Source organism: Cyprinodon variegatus, unplaced genomic scaffold (assembly GCF_000732505.1).
Source record: "Cyprinodon variegatus isolate N-32 unplaced genomic scaffold, C_variegatus-1.0 Scaffold152, whole genome shotgun sequence".
NCBI classification, from domain to species: domain Eukaryota; kingdom Metazoa; phylum Chordata; class Actinopteri; order Cyprinodontiformes; family Cyprinodontidae; genus Cyprinodon; species Cyprinodon variegatus.
Genome location: NW_015150605.1, coordinates 961506 through 980189, shown reverse-complemented (window position 1 = coordinate 980189; position 18684 = coordinate 961506). Strand labels below are relative to the sequence as shown.

General features: G+C 38.6%; 1 protein-coding gene across 2 annotated transcripts in view; it reads right to left on the bottom strand.

Moving 5' to 3' along the window:
• sdk1 (sidekick cell adhesion molecule 1) overlaps positions 1 to 15748 on the bottom strand; it is a 381738-nt gene extending 365990 nt beyond the window's left edge. The window contains exon 1 of one of the 2 annotated variants that reach the window (XM_015377352.1): positions 14510 to 15748. In XM_015377352.1, coding sequence (XP_015232838.1) covers positions 14510 to 14651 — 142 coding nt within the window. In that variant the 5' untranslated portion in view covers positions 14652 to 15748. The remainder of the gene's footprint in view (positions 1 to 14509) is intronic. The other variant, XM_015377351.1, reaches the window with a different exon arrangement.
• Between the last annotated feature and the right edge of the window lie 2936 nt (positions 15749 to 18684).

Sequence of the window (18684 nt, the reverse complement as noted above, 5' to 3'; positions counted from 1 at the left end):
TCCTGGTGATTCATGAGCTATCTGGATCAAGAAAAGGTCAAATTGTCACTGGTATACTTGGTTTGTAGAGCAGCAGCACAACTGAAGCACAGGCTCTTAGAAGAAAAGAAAAGCAGACAGGCTAGACCATCATTTGGCCACTTCAACCCATGATAAGACAGTGAATTATCAGATGCGAAATTTGCTGTGCCTTTGCTTTCTTCTAGCAGATGTTCAGTAGTTGCAGGACACTGGAATTGTCATTGAGACCTTGTTGTTTTTCTTAATTTGCAGTGTAGTGAGATGTCTAAAGATGTCTTGGTTTTTACATTATATATGCCCTACACTTTCATTCCAAACTTGGCCTTTTTCTTAACTATGTACCTGTGTTATGCACAGCCATTAAGTGGTGGGTTAAGGTCATTCCTTAACCACGTCTAGTTAAGGACTGGTAACAAGCCTTTTAAAGAATGACATTTGGCATGCATACTTAGAACTTACAGAATTTCTAAGTGTAAATAATATCCTTTAGGCCTTCAAGTTACATTGTAAAACAGTATTTCATTGCACATGCAAAAAAAGAGAAAATATTTCAATTAAAGCCAATGTAAAAAGGAGCTTTTTTTCTTTGAGGGCCATTGATTTGGACCTCATCCTTGAGAGATTGCCATTGAGTCAATGATTCGATGCAATCAGCTGGTTTTCCTTAGATACAACACTTTGAACCAATCTGACTGTATGATCTGGTTGAATTTACTCTGTAAAGTGCCTTGAGATGACGTGTTGTGAACTGGTGCTAAATAAATAAACTGAACTGAATTGAATAGACTTTTGCCAAGTTAAAAACAAACAGTGTTTGTTGTTGTTTCTGAATCACTAATCGTCTTCAGACATCTTTCTTTGCAATAAGAAGTTGACATTCATTCTTCACAACCAAGAATGCTAGTTAGGGCTTAACATTTGAACTGAACTAACCGTTTCCACAGATTAGCTGGTGCATCACTAATGTTTTGATCTATCTGACAATCTGACAGTTTTCTTTTTGGTTTTGGAGGTGATAAAAGTTGTTTACAACTACAGAGCCTCATTTCACCTGGTTTAATATATCCTGAAAGTATGCACGAAAAAAAAAAAAAAAAACTCACTTCATTCTCCTTGCCCAGGAAGATAAAGTAGGACAATACCCACCATAAACAAACAAAAAACATCAATGCATCAACCCCTCTCAATAGACACAAAGGTCCAAAATCAAATCTACTTCCAATCCACCTGTGTGGCCCGCACCAATAGATTCTTAGTCCCTTATAGGGACACATGCAGGGCAAAATGATATCTGTGAAAATGACAAGAAACAGCAGTGGAATGATACAATGAGAACAAACAAACCAAAAGAAGACAGAGGTGCTGGGAGATTGTATTCCACTTTATTCTCATTTCAAATCTCAGAGGTGTTTCTGCTTTTGAGGAAAATATAAAAAGATATATCTATTTTAAAAAGAGACTACTTTAAAAACATTATAGAGCCATATACTTTCCAGAAAATGCTGTTGGCAGTGAAATGTGCAGTCTACTATAGAAACTTTACCTTTTTCATCTTACAACAAAGAATCTTCCTTTTATTTTCCTGGTTTTATCTGAGACAGACACAAAGTAGTACAAGACTGGATAGTGGTAACAAAAAACGCTCAGTTTTCCAAAAGTATTTTACATGGATTTCTATTCAGCCCTTTTCAATTTTCTACTAAAGTCCATTACCATAAATTAACACTTTTGAATTTCAATTTTTATATGACCTGACTGAGGTTCACCTAATTTAAAAGAATAATCTTCCAAATGTTTTAACAGTAAATGTAGGCCCTATAAGGTATAGAGTTGTTGAGGCAGAATACAATGCACTCCAAACTATTCAATGTTTAAAACACATCACATTTTTTGTCTGCCCTCATAAAATTCCAGTTTACTGACATTTTTACAGTTGATTATATTTACAGTTGATTATATTTACAATAAGTTATCGTAAAATACATGACATCTAAATCACAATATTTACATAAAAAATAATGTAGCAATGTTTTAGAGTGTTTTGGCATAGAGAAAGAAAGAAATGCACATGCAGCAATCTGTTTTGCAGACCCACAACAACCCACAGGTGATTATCATCCACTCACAGGCTGCAGGATCTCTATAGCTGCCACTTCATCAGCTGAGAGTGAACCTCAGATAGAATGTTAGCACTGGTCTGAAGCAGATGCTCACACATAACACAAAACTGGCAGTAACAATGTGTTGTTCTCAGCCCTGTCAAGACCTCTTTCTACTACCAGGTCAACGTAGGGATAACTAGCTGTAACACACACACCCACACACACACTTGCGTGTCGGGTGGCTGTGGAAATGTGGTGATTTGTTCCTCCTGACAGACAGGAAATAAGGGAGTCAACCAGGGACCTCACTTCCTTTTAGTACTGCCTAACCTGACATCTATCAGACAGCTGCACCACCCTTCACACAGAGACACACATATTCACACTGTCAGCACCTACCAGGTTACTTTCTTCACAACAGATACAGACACACACAAAGTGGTCATCATTGCTGGTTAAATCCTGTTTTTTTCTGTATGCAAGGGAGGCTCAGGGTGGCTACTATCTCCAAACATAATAAAGAACACCCTTAATCCTCTTGAGTACATTCATGTTTCTCTAAAGCAACATAGACGGTGCTGTACGCTTTATTATCTCCTGCCTTGTTGACTGTATTGCCATATTTTCTCACCTGTCTCTGCCTAAAAAGGGGCACATGCTTATATAAATTAAACAAAAAGGTAACTTCTATTTCCTTATAGAGACAAATTTACCAGCAGGTAAAATGTGACAAACCAACAGATCCATGATTTAAGATTAAACAAATACATGACTTTCTAAATCACAGTGGGAATGATGGTTGGAGCAGCGCTGTGAATCTGGACTGAAACTGAGCTGCCAGCTGTTTCACAGGAAAATAAAAGTTTACTTTGATTTTCCTAAAAACGGTCAGGCTGCTCACTGAGAAACTGAACACCAATCCATGCTTTACACCAGCTTGTTCCTACTCAAGGTCAGGATAGGGATGGTGCCCATCTCCAGCACTGCAGAGGTCAGAGACAGGGTAAAATCTAGGCAAGTCGCCAGCTGGCATAGGCTGCTATCAGATAACCATGAATAAAAATACCACATATAAACACTGTCAGTCAAACGTTTGGAAACACTTTTTCATTCAACTGATTAATAAAGTGAATAATAAAGTGTTTGGACACATTTTCTCTTAACAGAATATGAAACTGTATCTGATTATTTGACATGTGGTAAATATATGTACCGGTATCTATATTCATCAAAATTCAATTTTATACATTTACTTCCCTTCCTGAGGCTGCATTGCGTCCCTAAAAACGTTTTCATACAAAACTGAGCATTGCATGAGAAAGCTTTGGATGGCAGAATATCCTATGCTGATGAAGGTTCTCAGTCATCCATAGAATATCCTACTTGCAGAATATCCTACTTGCAGTAAATCTCTGCATAGTCTGACTAATGGCATAATTATATGTTTTTAGTGTGCTGATGCAGAGATGTATCTCAAAGTTGCAGGACTCCGTCACATAAGGAATTCTATGGTCCAACTGCAAACCAGGAGATATTACAGCTGCCCCTGAAATAAGATTTTCCTAATTACTGAGAGTTAGCAGTGAGAAAGTGAGGTTTTACACTTCCTGGACTTCTGTCCTGAAGGATGTTCTTTAAAGGATAGAAAGAGTGGTCAAGGTGGTGGCAGACATGCTATTTATAGAATGGGTTTTTCCAGTCAAATAATCCCTTCAACTATTTATAGTTCCTTTGAAATGATCAGGATCAAAATAGTCAGAGTGGAGCCTACCTATGCCATTTCATCGATCACTTAAAAACTCCTTTGTCACATCATTAGGACTTTCAAATTGCTTATCATCAACTGTGAAGCGAGGTAAAATGATCATTAATGGAGACTTTTAAAAGGCTGTGTAAAGAGAATTCCCAGGGGAACACAAAACTGCATTATAAGCGGTTTGTTTGCCAAGTACATATACCATATTTAGGATCAGAATATTGTTACTGTTTAACTCCATTAAGAATATTTTAACTATGTGTTCTTATTCATGTAGCTTCCATAGCACAATCTGAAATGTTTGTAGCACAAACAAAAATAATTTTAGGTAGGTTCAAATTAATTAAATGCTGATACTTCACTGAACCTGCCACAAAGAGTTACACTGAGTGGCGCTGACGATCTTGCCAAGATGGCAGCCCCACTGCTCGACAGCACCAATAGACAATAGTTCAATGAGGCAATAATTATTGCCAAAAAAATAATTAATGTCTTAATTGCTCATTCTGTAATACCAACAATATGTATTTGAAGGTTATTGCAAACTCCCAAAAACTGTCTGCAAGATTTTATTCTCTGAAAAATTTTTTCTATCACTTCAATAGGTTTTAAAATGTGAAAAAATTAAGCTATTTTCTACCCTATGCCACTCCACTTGTGCTACATTTTACAGTTACGTACTAGAAGTAGAAGAGTAGGCTTTGATTTCATGCAGTGATAGATTTATAGCTCTTTTTCGTCATGCATTTTATTGGAATTGCAGTAAATACAAAAAAAAAAATAAAAAATACTGTGATCATCAATCTCTGGAGCTACAAAAATGCTGCCTCATCACAAAATATATGTTTAAAACTTATTTAGGGTTTTTACTCAAATTTGCCCATATTTATAGTCTTTATTTCCACCATCAATATAAGCTCTACAGGGCGATAATACAGCCATGGGACTGAATCCTGCTTTAACTATTTGCTGTGCATTCTGCAGCCATGTGTTATCAGCTGCTCAAAGACTGTAAAGACTTGGCTTATGTGTTTATTTCACTTTATGACCAGCTCCTGGCTGAAGAAATAACTGTTGGCATTTATATAGAAACATGTAAAGACCTGATTAGTTGAGCTACAGATAACTCAAAGAAGTTATGCCATATTAGATTATCTTTTGTCTTCTGATGGTTAGAATTATCTAGTTGCCTCTAAATAGTTCACACTTAGTGGACATTTATAGAGAGAAGGCCACAAAGTAATTAATATAGTTTATTACATTTTCTCACCCATCACTGTTAAATTCTCAATACAGGCCAGAGCAACAAGCTTTGCCAAGTTGGTTCTGTTCACACCCTCAGTCTGCGGAGCTCATAAATATGTTTAATGGTCTGGCTCTTTGGTATCAGTTGGCTCCACTAACAATCAGTAATATAAGTGTAAAAAAAAAAAACCTTTTGTGCTTTGCCTTGTTCTGAAACAGCGAGCGACCAGCAGCAGCAGTGAGAAAGCTGCAGGGAGCAGAGAAGTGAAAGGCACGCCCACTGTGCCTGCAGCGAGTGGAAACTGTGCTGCATTCACACATAATTCCCCACTGTGGCACAACAATGTAAATCATTGAAAACAGAGCACACTTACTCTGAAAAAAAGAAATGTTCACTGCAAGCTCACAGATGACTATATAATTTCAGAAAAAATAAGTGATTGATGATGTGAAAAACCCTGGGTGTGAAAGGAAAACACCAGCATACTTGGTGCGTTTGGAGGTATATTTGCTTAGGCTTTGTTGTGCAGACATAAGAAACGGTCTTTGAGCATGAAAAAATGAAAAGCATGATGAAGAAAACAAAACAATTATTTTAACTGACAATCAGTGGCCAAGTTTTGAGCAGTTTGAAACAAATTTTTATAGTAGGAAGACAAAAGTTTTTTTTGTTTTGTTTTTTTCAGATAAATTATTTTGCTTTTTTTTCTGGCAGAGAATGAAAACAACAACTTCTGGATAATATAACAAAAACATGTAATAGTGAATTGGGGGTATATGAGGTAACCTACATTAACCCATATTTTCCTGATTTTATTATAATGTCTCTTTATGAGCAAATAAATTATCAAAAATGGGCAAACTGGGGAGTTGAATTCCATCCAAAATGCCAAAAATATTATAAGCGTAAAGAAATTGCATGAATGGCATTAGAAATATAATATCCTACTGAAATGCATTCAAACAGTCCATTCCCATGACACCACATAATAGAGTACCCATTACAGTGTCAGTATGAATATGTGGAAGATTAGATATATTAATAAGATACAAGTAAAAACATGCATAAACCTGATTAAATTTTCTAGGGAGGGTGTGTGCTATATTATGCTATAAGGGTCTTAATAATCTTTCTTAAACCATAAACCAATGCAGCGCTTTCCTGTATTTATGTTTTAATAATCTCTACCTTTTTGTTTGACTCTCTACATCTTTCTATTATTTTTCTCTCTTTGTAATTTTCTTTCTCCCTTCAATATTTACTATGTCAGTGGCAAGGGCATGAGGCGGTTTACCTTTTTTACCTATTTCTACCAGGGTTAGGAAAGTGCTGCCATCATCACGAGATTTGCTACGTTTAAAGGAGGCAGATATCCTTGTCTGCTTTGCAAGTGGTCAGTCGGCCACACACATTAATCCTTGGGTCTGGCACCATTTTTCATCCCCCTTTCTTCTGTCAATTTTGGCACTTAGAAGGTTGAGACATATTTCTGTGCATATCTGACTCAGCTTGAGGGTAACAGAGTATGATGCATGCGTTTTTTGACCAGCTTAGGGTAAGTTTGGTTTCGTACGTATGATTCCGCTTCATACAGTGACCTTCTGGTGGTAATGATTCTTGGTCTTAGCCCTTGTGCATATTTTTGTTATCTTTTGGTAGATCCTTATTCATTTCCCATCAAGAAAAAAACTTTTTGAGTCAATCAAAATATCATTAAACCTTAATAATCCTGGGGTATGGAAAATGTATGGCTTGGATTCTACATATGTACAATCTTTCCATAAGCATACTATGACATGAAAAAGCCATGACATACAAGGAAGATCCTCCAGAAGTTCTGAATGAGTGTCATTCTAGGGAGGGCATTAAGGTGGAAGTCATTAAAAGGTTGTGCTGCATGAATAATGATAATCAGTCAGATGCACTTTCTGATTCCCCCCATCTCTTCATTACAGCACGGTTAAGCTAATTTCCACATCCACTTTAACTGTTGGACACTGATGAGAGGAAAGGAATTCTGTGTGTGTGTGTGTGTGTTTGGGTGTGTGTGTGTGTGTGTGTTCTTGCTAGTCTATTTGATTTGGGTTTTGAAGTCAAGCAAAGAAACTTTCTCAGCTCACAGACCTAACCATCCAAGTGTCCTTTTGTGTGACCTCAATTCACTTAAGCATGTCCAGCAGACCAATCAGCACAGAGCTCCGACTGAGCCAAGCCAATGGCATGCTTCATATCAAACCTAATCACACACACTGAAAGATCAACAAAGTGGGTCGGCATTTCTCTGAAAGTCTCCCTCAAGGATAATATGGAAAGACAGGGTAGCTTCAAAGCCAATAAAAAATTTAACTCTAATAAGAATCCCCAAATCCTAAACATATTTCTTTATTAGATATAAATAATCTCACTCATTGAACAGGAGAGGGTACTTGGGCCTCTTTTTTCCAGTCAGGTTTGACATGTGTAGCAACTGTGATAACTATCCATATTTTTTCATTATGCTTTTTAACACAGACCATTAGGGCTGGGTGAAAAACTCGATTTAATCGATTTTGGATCGATTCCTTTCAATCTTTGAAAAAACTGATGTGTAGGGAACGAGATCGATTAGTTTTATTGTGACGTGCGTGACATTCACATTCAAATGAGCAGGTGTGTGCAAATCCCGATGCAGGTAACACACCGCTCAGCAAGCTGTCCCAACTGAAGTCTGATGCCTGGAACTATTTTGGATTTAAAACAATTAAAGATAATGTGCTGTATAAAACAAAGGGGGTTAGCAAGTTCTGTAAAGGGGAGTTCAGTTATTGTAGAAACGCGACAAATTTCAGAAATCACTTGACTAGATATTTATGCTATAGCCTACTAACATCCGATAACAAACCTTCCGTAGCTAAACATAAAAACTGAGGGACTCGATAGCATTACTAGCAGATTCTCTATGGGCAATTAAGATAACAGAGGCTATTGCAACTTTTGTGTGCACAATGAAGGCTTCAAGCGGCTTGTTCGTGTGCTCAAACTACACCTATGTTATGGTGCAGCGTAAATATGTCACTAAAAATGGTATCCCCATGATGTACACCCGTGTAAAAGACGACATCCAAATGAAAATGCATTTAGCAGAGAGAGTGACACATGGACGGTGATATCAATGCACTCTAACATGGCAGTGACTTCCCACTAAATGGATGAGTGGTGCCTCGCATCGTCCTGCAAGCTGCAGCACATGCAAAGCTGCAAATATTGCCAATAGGTTGATGGAAGCCGTAAACAAATGGGGCCTGAGCAGCAAACACCCTGTAGTTGTTACAGACAATATGTTTTGTGCTCATGCATGTCTGCTGCTTTGCCCACACACTGAACTTAGCCTCACAGTTCTTAAGATCCCCAATACAAAGATCCAAAATACATGAGTATTTAGGAACACAGTCGAACCACTTTCAGGATTGTAAAAACAGATAGAATCGAATCGATTAGAATGGAATCAAAATGAATCGATACAGAACTGTATGAATCAAAATCAAATAGTTTCAGGACTTGGGCCAAAATACCCAGCCCTATACCTAAGGTACATTCATTCACTCATGCACACCACATCCACAAAGTCATCACTGAGAATAACATAATAATATAATAATAGCAATAATAATTCAAATAACATTCAGATTTCCAACCTCAGAGACGTACTTAACTGGAATGCCTCTGAGAGACACAATTAGAACTCAGAAAGTTTGGGCAATATCACCAGACACCATCCCAGATTCAATATGTCTGCCACTTGCATCAATATTAGTGAACCCTTACATTGATCGTTTCTTGCATTTATTTATGTGAGTTTCTGTCAGTCACTTCCTACTTTTTCACTATAAAGCTGTTTATATGCATATATTGCCTCGCAGGACTTTTGTTACTATTGTTGTAACTGTGGCCATACTGGTCTTATATACGAACAATGAGGAAAAGTAGCCTGCATGTTATTTTCTGACTTTTAGATGAAAAAAAGAAACTGGAATGCCATTGACTCGTAGATGACATCACACCGTCATCTTTGTTTTTAGGTTCGGAGATACATGAAACGCAGCATAAGGCTAGTTTATGTTGAGGTTTAGGTTGGGCACCAGATTTTCTTGCAAATAATTAAAAAAATAAAATGTATCATCTCCCCACTACACAGCTATTTAGTACCGTGTTAATCTATTGCAAATTCAATTAAAAACAAGTTAAAGGCTGTAATGTGATAAACTGTGGATAAGTGTAAGGGCGTATGAACATTGTTGAAAGGCAACTGTAGTTTTTCATCTAACATCTGGACTATTAAAGACAAAGCTGCTTAGAGATGTTGAATATTCATAATATTTGATAAGTAACAATGGCCTTTCCCACACTAAAGACCAGGATGGTGCCGTCTGATTCTGTTCTGGAGACGGGAATAAGTCAAACAGCTGTGGAGCAGATCCCACTCTGTGGCATTCAGGCAGCATGGTGGTGGTGGTGGGGGGGGTGTATGAATAAAGAAAAGGGTGGAGAGGTGAGCAGATGAGTGGTGGAGAGGAAAAGGGGCAGCAGGGAGACAGCAAAATGCTGCCGTCACTTAACTCTAAAATGAAAGATCGATGAGCTTATTTAAATGTGCTCCCAGAGACGAGGAGTTGGCTCATATAAACCCTCACATTTATGAGGAGGGGTGTGGGCATCGATTGGCTGTGAGAAAAGGGTAGATGGAGCAAGAGAGGCAGAAGGGTAGGTGGGAGGTGAGAGGATCAGGAGGATCAACCTTGCCTCATGAATTTCATCTCTCTCCTACTAAAATGAAGCGCCCTAATAAATTTGTGATGGAGGAGTCAGAACCTGAAAAATCTACAGCCTTCAATTGGTCATTTGGCACTCCTTATCAAATCGATAGTCCAACTTCCACCCAGGCCTGCCTCGTCCCAAATCTGTTTCACTAATTTTCAATTCAACCCCCCACCCACGCTCCTAACCACAATCCTTTCAGCCAAGACAGCTGGGAGGAGTTGGGGGGGGATTTGAGAGTGGGAAAAGTGGGAGGCGTGGGGACTTGGGTGCTGGTGGTGAGACCTTGACATTAATGGGAGGATTGAAGAAGCTGACTCTGCAGCCACACGAGAAAGAAGCAAGCAGGGGGAATACAGGCAAACTGTGACAAGAGGGAAAAGGAGGAGGAAGAGAGCAAGTTTTGACACACACACTAAGGTGTTGTCATATAATCATCATCATCGATTGAACTGCAGGCACAGCTTTCTGAGTGACAGCGATGGTGTACCGCATTCCCACCTCTCACAATCACTCTCTCCCTCCTAGACATCCACAGTCTCCTTTAGACAGGGCGCAAATTCTCCAGGTCTCCAAAATCAGCACACCCCCACTTCTCCTTCACAGACATTCCTCACCCCCCACACTTTCTGCTCCGCACAGCCCCAAAAAAAGTCTCAGCTTCCCTCTCTACCCCCACCGCACCATCTGTGACCCACAAAAAAAGCGTACGTCGACACCCAACCTGACCTTTTCTGTGCTTTTGTTTCTGCCACTCTGAAACAGTCCCACAGGGTACGTGCACAAATACACAGAAACCTATAGGCTTGCATGCGTCAAAAGCTGCAAGGAAAAAAAAACAAAAAACACACTTACATATGAAGCATGGCAGCTCAGTATTTCCAGCTTTGGTGAGAAATCAATATCTCATCATATTTGACTTCTGCTCTGTAGTCATACTCAACAGTTGCCACAGTCTGAAGCCATAGGCCTTACATACTAATACCGACACCTGCCAGAGCAGCAGGGTCAGCTATGGACTGGCATAGAGGGTAGCTTACATTAATATGTTGTGTCTGCTTGTGTTTAATTGTTGCTGCATTTGTAAGCTTCACTGCCAAATCAGCTGCTCGAAATTAAGCAGGTCGCTGATTAGAGCGGGATTACCAGAGACCAGACACTATTTGGAGAGCCAGTGAAAGCACCCACTGGGAAATTGGGTTAGTGGGGGGGCCATAAATGTGGAACCTTTACATATTAAATCTACTTCAGCCCCATATATGACAACTGATTACATGATTTTTTTTTTTTTTTTATCTAATAACACCAACATGACATTTTCCTTGCAATCTCTGTGCGAATTTGCACTAGTGGAAAAATTTAAAAATGGAATTTCTATGAACTGCCACTGGTGGTTGTTATATTCTTTGAAACTAAACAACATGCACATTTGTGAGGAGCGTCGACTAAACAACAAGTGGGACTGGCATGTATTCTAAAGGCTGTCTTTATAGAAGCCAAATTCAAATTATGCCATCCATCCATTTTCTGTCCCACTTATCCCTACTGGGGTCGCGAGGGTTGCTGGTGCCTATCTCCAGCTGTCTACGGGCGAGAGGCGGGCTACACCCTGGACATGTGGCCAGTTTATTGCAGTCAAATTATGCCATCTTAAGAAAAAAGTGGTAGTCGTAAGGCACACGAACAGTATACATTAGGTATGGAAACAAATAAAAGTTTAATTACAATTAATTGTTGAATACTGGTTTATTATATTAATATTTATTTGATTAAATAAACTGATAATATCTGCTTAGATAGACATCCTGTCAGTGTTCACCATGCAGAAGAGGGCACCACTGTTCACCAATAGGCCAAGTAAGACCGATAGTTGTCATGCCAAGAGGATCGGAACCATCCATCCATTTTCTGTCACGCTCTATCCCAGCTGGGGTTTGCGAGGTGGTGCCTATCTCTAGCGGTCTATGGGCGAGAGGCGGGGTACACCCTGGACAGGTCACCAGTCCATCGCAGGGCAACAAAGAGACAAACAGGAAAAACAACCATTCACGCACACACTCACACCTAAGGAGAATTAAGAGAAGTAAATTAACATAACAGTCATGTTTTTGGAGTGTAGGAGGAAGCCGGAGTACCTGGAGAGAACTCACACATGCACAGGGAGAACATGCAAACTCCATGCAGAAAGACACTGGGTCGGGAATCGACTCAAATGACCAGCGTAGAATCGGAACCAAAATCGCTTAAACAAGTTTTTGGTTCCGATCCGATTCGTCGTTTAGAATCCGATATCAATCCTTGGTACAGTAAAGATGAAGGATCATAAACTTTTACATGATTTATTTCTAACCAGATTTCTGTCTTAATTAAATAATCTGAACTCAATTAATTTTATTTTCATTTTTTAAAACCGGAAAACACAATTATGCATATCCAGTTCTGGATGCTGCAGGTACTTATGCCATACAAGACAATTTTATTATTTTTGTTTCCTGCGGTGAAGTGCTACCCTGTTCATTTTACATTTCTATATCCGAGTATTTATTCATGTTAGCTGTAAGTTTGCTGGTTTAAGTGTAGCCCTGATCACCATAACAAACTCCTTGTTTGAGTTAAACCCTGTTTCACAACAAAGCATTTGTGATTTTGAGAAAAAGACTTTATGAATAAGCACAGTAAATTGTGAGGGTTTTTGTGAGTTAATACAATTAATTGACCCAAGTTTTAAAAGTCATCTGAGAGCCATAAAGACAATCAGCTGTTTAGAAGCACAGCTAACAGCACAAAGTGTCACTAGCACCACCAGTTGTTGGATAACAGTAAAACCAGAGAACGGTTTTACACTTACTGACCACTTTATTGACCGTAAGGGGCAGGTAATTGGTTAATGGCCTGTACTTACATAGCGCCCGTTCAAGTCAGGGGACTCAGCTTTGCGCTATATGCAGTCTATTCACCCATTCAAACACCTACACACACTAAAGGTGGCAAGCTACACTGAAGCCATAGCTGGGGCACACTGAGGCTGGTGTGCACAGGTGTGCTGTTTGCAGCGTATTGTAAATACATGTAGCCCTTTGAGTTATTGAAAGATAATCTTCACACAAGAAAAAGCTTGGGATTTTAAGAAAACGGACACATCAATTATTTGTTATAAAATCGATAAAATCTGCCAACTTAACAATAACTCATTAATCAAAAACTTGCATCCTTATTAGAAATCCAACCAATTTTTTGTGGTTGTATTAGTAAATGCTGCCATCTTTGAGATAGTGCCTTTTTAAGCAGGGAGTGTTTTTTTTTTTTATATGCGCATGTCGGTGAGTTTCAAAGAACATGTGGACTAGAACTAGCATTGCACAGAAATTAAATCATTTTTAACATTTCAGCTTGGGTCATGTTATTGGATGTTGACTGTAAATAAAACTTTGTAATGCAGAAGTGTTAACAGAAGCAGGATCTCTGTAATTCACACAGGACCTACAACTAACTAGATAAGCATGATTCCTGAAATGTACTTTTTCATGCAAAAATGATTCAATTAAACTTATAAATGGTACAATAAACATATCTGGGTCAAAATGTTTATACAGGGAGACACTAAAAGATCATGAAATCGTTGCTTTGGACTAAGGTTATTGTCAATGTTTTTGTTTCACAATTAATTGATTAATTTTGTGACAGACACAGTAAAGCATTTCCTTTACTTTCACTTAAAGCTCTTTTCTATAACAGCCTACCTGATAAAACCCCTAAATGTTTCAAAGACTCATCGTTTTGGTGGCCTATATCCACCATTGACACAAATTTCTGGAGACGCCCCTGCACACATTCACCTTATTTATTTCTCTGCAACAGTATTTGTAACAACTGATTTTGTTAAATACATTTTGCAACATTAAAAAAAAAACTTTGTGTAATTTAATGTAATTTCATGTCATAGATGCACTGCAGCCTTCATACACATGCCCACTTGTGGTGGCTGAATCTTGCTGTGGGTGGCATCTTCCTCAGAAGGAAAAAGGAAAACTCTTCATAATTGCTGGGAGGAAAACTTGCTTGAGATTCTCCTGCCAGCTGCACATAGACCCTAAGCATACTGGGATGGTTTCAATCAAAACATGCTGTTATATTTAACCCACCCCTGTCCAAAATTCAGTTGAAAAACTAGGGGGACCAGTTAGAGCTATTTTGCAAAGAATACTTGATATTTGCAAAGTCAGGGAAAGACATTCCCAGAGACATGTAGCTGTAACTGCAGCAAATATCACCAAAAATAAAGCATACTATTCCTGCAGCTTCACAATGTTAAACCTAACGCTGCACAATCACATAAAATCTCCCCAAAATAAAATGAATGTATAGCTGCTAATTTTGTTTATTTGTCTTCTTCTAAAACACACCCCCATTCTAATTTGAATGAATCATTTTTTTTCCTTGAATAAAGGATTGCTGAATATGATGGAATCATATTCAGGAATGTGTTTGTTAATAGATGCTTTCTAACATGTTATTAACTCAATGAAACATTGCTGAGATGGTAGTTATCTTTTGATGGATTCGGATGTCTTGGGACCTCAGCTGTCTTACCTTGGCCGTGCAACATGTGGCAGTTGCAGAGGAAAAGGATCATCAGGCAAAGAGGCAGACTTCCAGTCCGGGCTGTCCCGATCCTGGATCCCATCTTCATCCGCCGGTTCCGGGATCTCTCACGCATACCTCCCGGTTTCATCCTTGCGCGTAAAAGCAGTGGATAAACCTGCGGATCGCTGGTGCCGCTCTGCGCTGAGGTGAAATCAGAGCGCAGGAGGAGGAGGGAAGCCTCGGTGCTTCGCAGGCTGGAAGGGAAGATCAGGATCCAAGAGTTTCCCCGCTCGCTTTGAGCTCCGATCACACACTTCCAAGGCACAACACTAATCTCATCCAGTCATCTCTCACTGCGATCCAGAGAAATCCACCATGTCTGATTTGTTTTTGCTTCCTTTTTGGATTGATGAGCAGAAAAATTAATACATTTAAGTGTGTTTATCCGCTTATTCTCTGCAACAGACCTCAAATCCCAGCTTGTTTTGATGCCTTTTGCTAAGGATTTATTGTCCTGTGGATCATTTAACTGTTCAGAGATGAGATAAAACGCCCCAACTATCCATCCATGATCCCCTTCCTAAAAACAACAAAAAAAAATAACATCAATCTACTAATTGATTCTGTAAATAACACAGGATTTATCCTGCGTAATTTATTGGGAAACGGCTCTTTTTAATCCTAGGATCGACTCTGATTTTTCTCTTTTTTTTTTTTTTTTGCAGTCTGACTTTAACCCGAGTAGTAGATGATATCCACTCTTCCAGAGGAGGGACTCCTTTCTCCTATTTCACTTGTCGCGCCGTGATGCGACAGCAGCTCGTATTACGCAGGGAAAACAGAAGACACAACAGGTTCAATGACAAAATAACTAAGTGTAACTCTTCTCACAACGAAAGAATAGGAGGTTTGCGCACAAATTAAATGTTTTAAAACGCAAAGCGTTAGAAAGTAGTGGGTCTGAACGCTGCTGCGACGCCGGTGGGGTCGCTTTTTTTTGTTTGTTTCCTTCAACGGCTTCCGAGGAAAGTTCAAATACGTTTGAATTATTCTCGTCCTTTCTTACTCACTGGTTGTTTCCCTCAGTGAAGCAAGTTTTCCTCCGCCTTTTCTTTTTTTTGCCCTGTTTGCTTTGAGGAGACCGTCTGGAGCGATGCGTCTCGCGCTACTGAACACCTGCCACGCGCTCCGCTCTCCTCCGCTTTAAGAGAGAAAGGCGCGCGGAGAGAGAGATAGAGAGAGAGGGATACAGGAAGAAAGGCAATTAGACCACTAACACACGTTCATTATTGAAACCTGCTTTTTATGTCTCTACCATCGCGGTTGTGGCTTTTTTTTTTTGGTTCCTTTTTTGTTTTTCTTGGCGTTTTCAAAACTCCTAAACTGAAACTTTTATTTAATTTCCTCCGCGCCCTCTGGTTGGCTGAGAGTCTTTTTATAGGCTGCTGTGATTAGATAGAGTAAAGAAGAGGGTGGGGACTAAATCCTGCACAGAGAGGGTAGTGGACGGCGCCCCCAAGCCTCCAAATGCCCCAACATAGAAGGTAGTATTGGATTAGAAGCTCATAGCACTGAAATAAAGGACAGTTTTCCTGTACGTATCTCAAAGTAAACTGTGATATCCTGTATCAGATAAATATTTATACAGCTATAAATTATTAAAATACCATAAGGTTTAAAACTAATACTATTGAACCTGTTTTTTTTTTTGTTTTTTGTTTTTTTTACTATTTATTTTTTTGGAATATTTGAATTAAGGTCTGATAAGAACATGATTCAGTTTAGTGTCTCTCTTGAATAAAGATTGCAACTCAGGCTGCAGTTGCTTAGGGGCCCCGACCTCTTAGGGACCCTGTCACTGACATCTGGGTGGCCCCTTACACAATTGCAATTGTGGACTAGGACGTCTCTTTGCAGATAAGGGTGCAAAAAATTCATTTTAAACCCACCTGGCACTAGATTGACTGACTGGACCATATTTATACGCCAACACATGGCAGATTTCAACATGATGGTGAGCCGTTTAAACACGACACCAATAGCAAAGCAGACAGTGGTACTTTTAATTACTATTTCAATAACTGTGTATAGTTCATTAGCCGGTTGGTAAAAAAAAATACACTCATGTAATATGTTTCAAACCACAATAAAGATCTTAAAAGAATGATGTATTTCAGTATTTTATTTTTTAAAATAAGACTTGGAATTATGGGTAATCCAGAAAGTAGATTATAACCATAACCGTTAAGTACAATGTGTTAGCGATGATGGATACCCAAAAGAGGTACTTAAAGGGATTCCAGAAAAGAAAAAGCAAAGAAGAAAGCTGCTGGAAGAACGGAAAAAAATTCCCAAAATAGGTGGACATTGCTGCTACAGTGAGTAAAGATTTCAACCAGGAGATGTATGGAGAGAGCGTGGGTGAGGAGGGGGCTGTGAAACTCAAGGTAGCCTGATAAGACTCATTTTACAGCAGAATATACTAAAGTATATATATATGTAAGTAGAATGATGAAGTGTATGTATGGGGAACATTTTGGGTCGGTTGTCTACGGCAGGGGCGCAATGTTGTACTTTATATGGGGCCCACCCGGATAATGTTGCTTACGGGCCAATTGTAGTGTCGTTACGCCATTGCATGCTTATAAACATTTTAAAAATAAATATTCATATTTTATTCAAAGATTTTTGATTTCAGAATTTGTTTAATAATTGTGTTCTGCAGACAACTCTTAAAAAATACAAACAGTAACACCATTATAGATTTTCTTTCCTAGAGTTTTTTTTTTTTTTTGTACAGGGTACATTAAAATTAGTTATTTCTTCCATTTGTGTCTTTGTGAGAAACTTGTGTCAACTTTTTAGACAAGAATGTCCTTTTTCTGATTAAGCTTGTAGTTAGAGTGGCACATAGACGGACTGATCCAGTTTTGCTGCTGGAGGACTACTGTCCACTCTTTCTCACTCTGCTTTTATCCGACTACTCTCCATATATGCATTATCTGCAATTACTGCTGCCATTAACCTTGTGTTCACTCTCCGTTTTTTGTTTTCTCATAATCCGAGACATACCTGGCCTCACTCCTCTACGTATAACCATGTATCTTTTCTGGAAGGGGCCACTGACTGAGCTCTAGCTGACACAACGTAATGCTCTTGCTCTTTAGATAATACACTTGGCCCAGCCTCTCTGTGCTTAACCCTGTAGGTTTCTTGGCCACAGCACTAGAAGAAACTGCTGTCGTAGCCACGGGCGCTCTCTTTTTACCAAGTAGATTCTCTTTACCTTCGAAAATGCTCAAGTGCATTTGTTATTGTGTGTGAGTGTCTCATGTCTTCTTAAAAACCTCAGGTATTCTAGGCAGATGAAAACTCATACTGACCAGTTTTATTTGTAGCATTCTACCCGTTGAAAATGAGATGTTTCTTCCTACTATTACCATATCCTTTCACATGGGGAATAATTACTAAATACAGCTTGGCTTTCTTACACATACAAATGTTTAACTATCCGCATGACAAACATATTTTTAAGGTACTCCATTCACTGAAACGTGTAGCTTGAATGGACTGTATTGCATTGAATTTATTATCTATTTCTGGATACAACCTTTTATGAGATCAAATGTGACAAGAGGACATTTGTTGTGATGGAATTAGTGAAATAAACTGAACCCAACAGCTTTCCCATCACAGAACTGCAAATATGTTTTTTATTCACTCTTTTTTTTTATTTATCCCTTACACAATTAACACACAACTGCACACTTTGTTTATTATTTCTATTAATTTGGAGATTATCACAGTTGTTCTCTTTTTCGTAAAGTTTGATGTTTCTTTTATTGATTGATAAAATTATCATCCCTAACTTTAGAAGTGAGAAGTGAAATATTTCTAGTCCTTAAAAATAGTGATTGCATGATCTTTTTGTGGAGTGTAGGTTACTGACCACCAATTTACCAATATTGCTAAAGCTCCACGTATTATTTGGGGAAATATTTATTTTTATATTTTTATTCATAAATACAAAATAATCCTGTGATTATTTTTTTATATAAATTTTATCCATTTTTCCTTAAGCGTGCTATATTTATTATAATATAAACTTATGTAAACTGTAAACTAATTGGCCTTAAACTGTTGTAGTGTTGACCCCTTTGGGTTAAAGGATTGCTACTGCA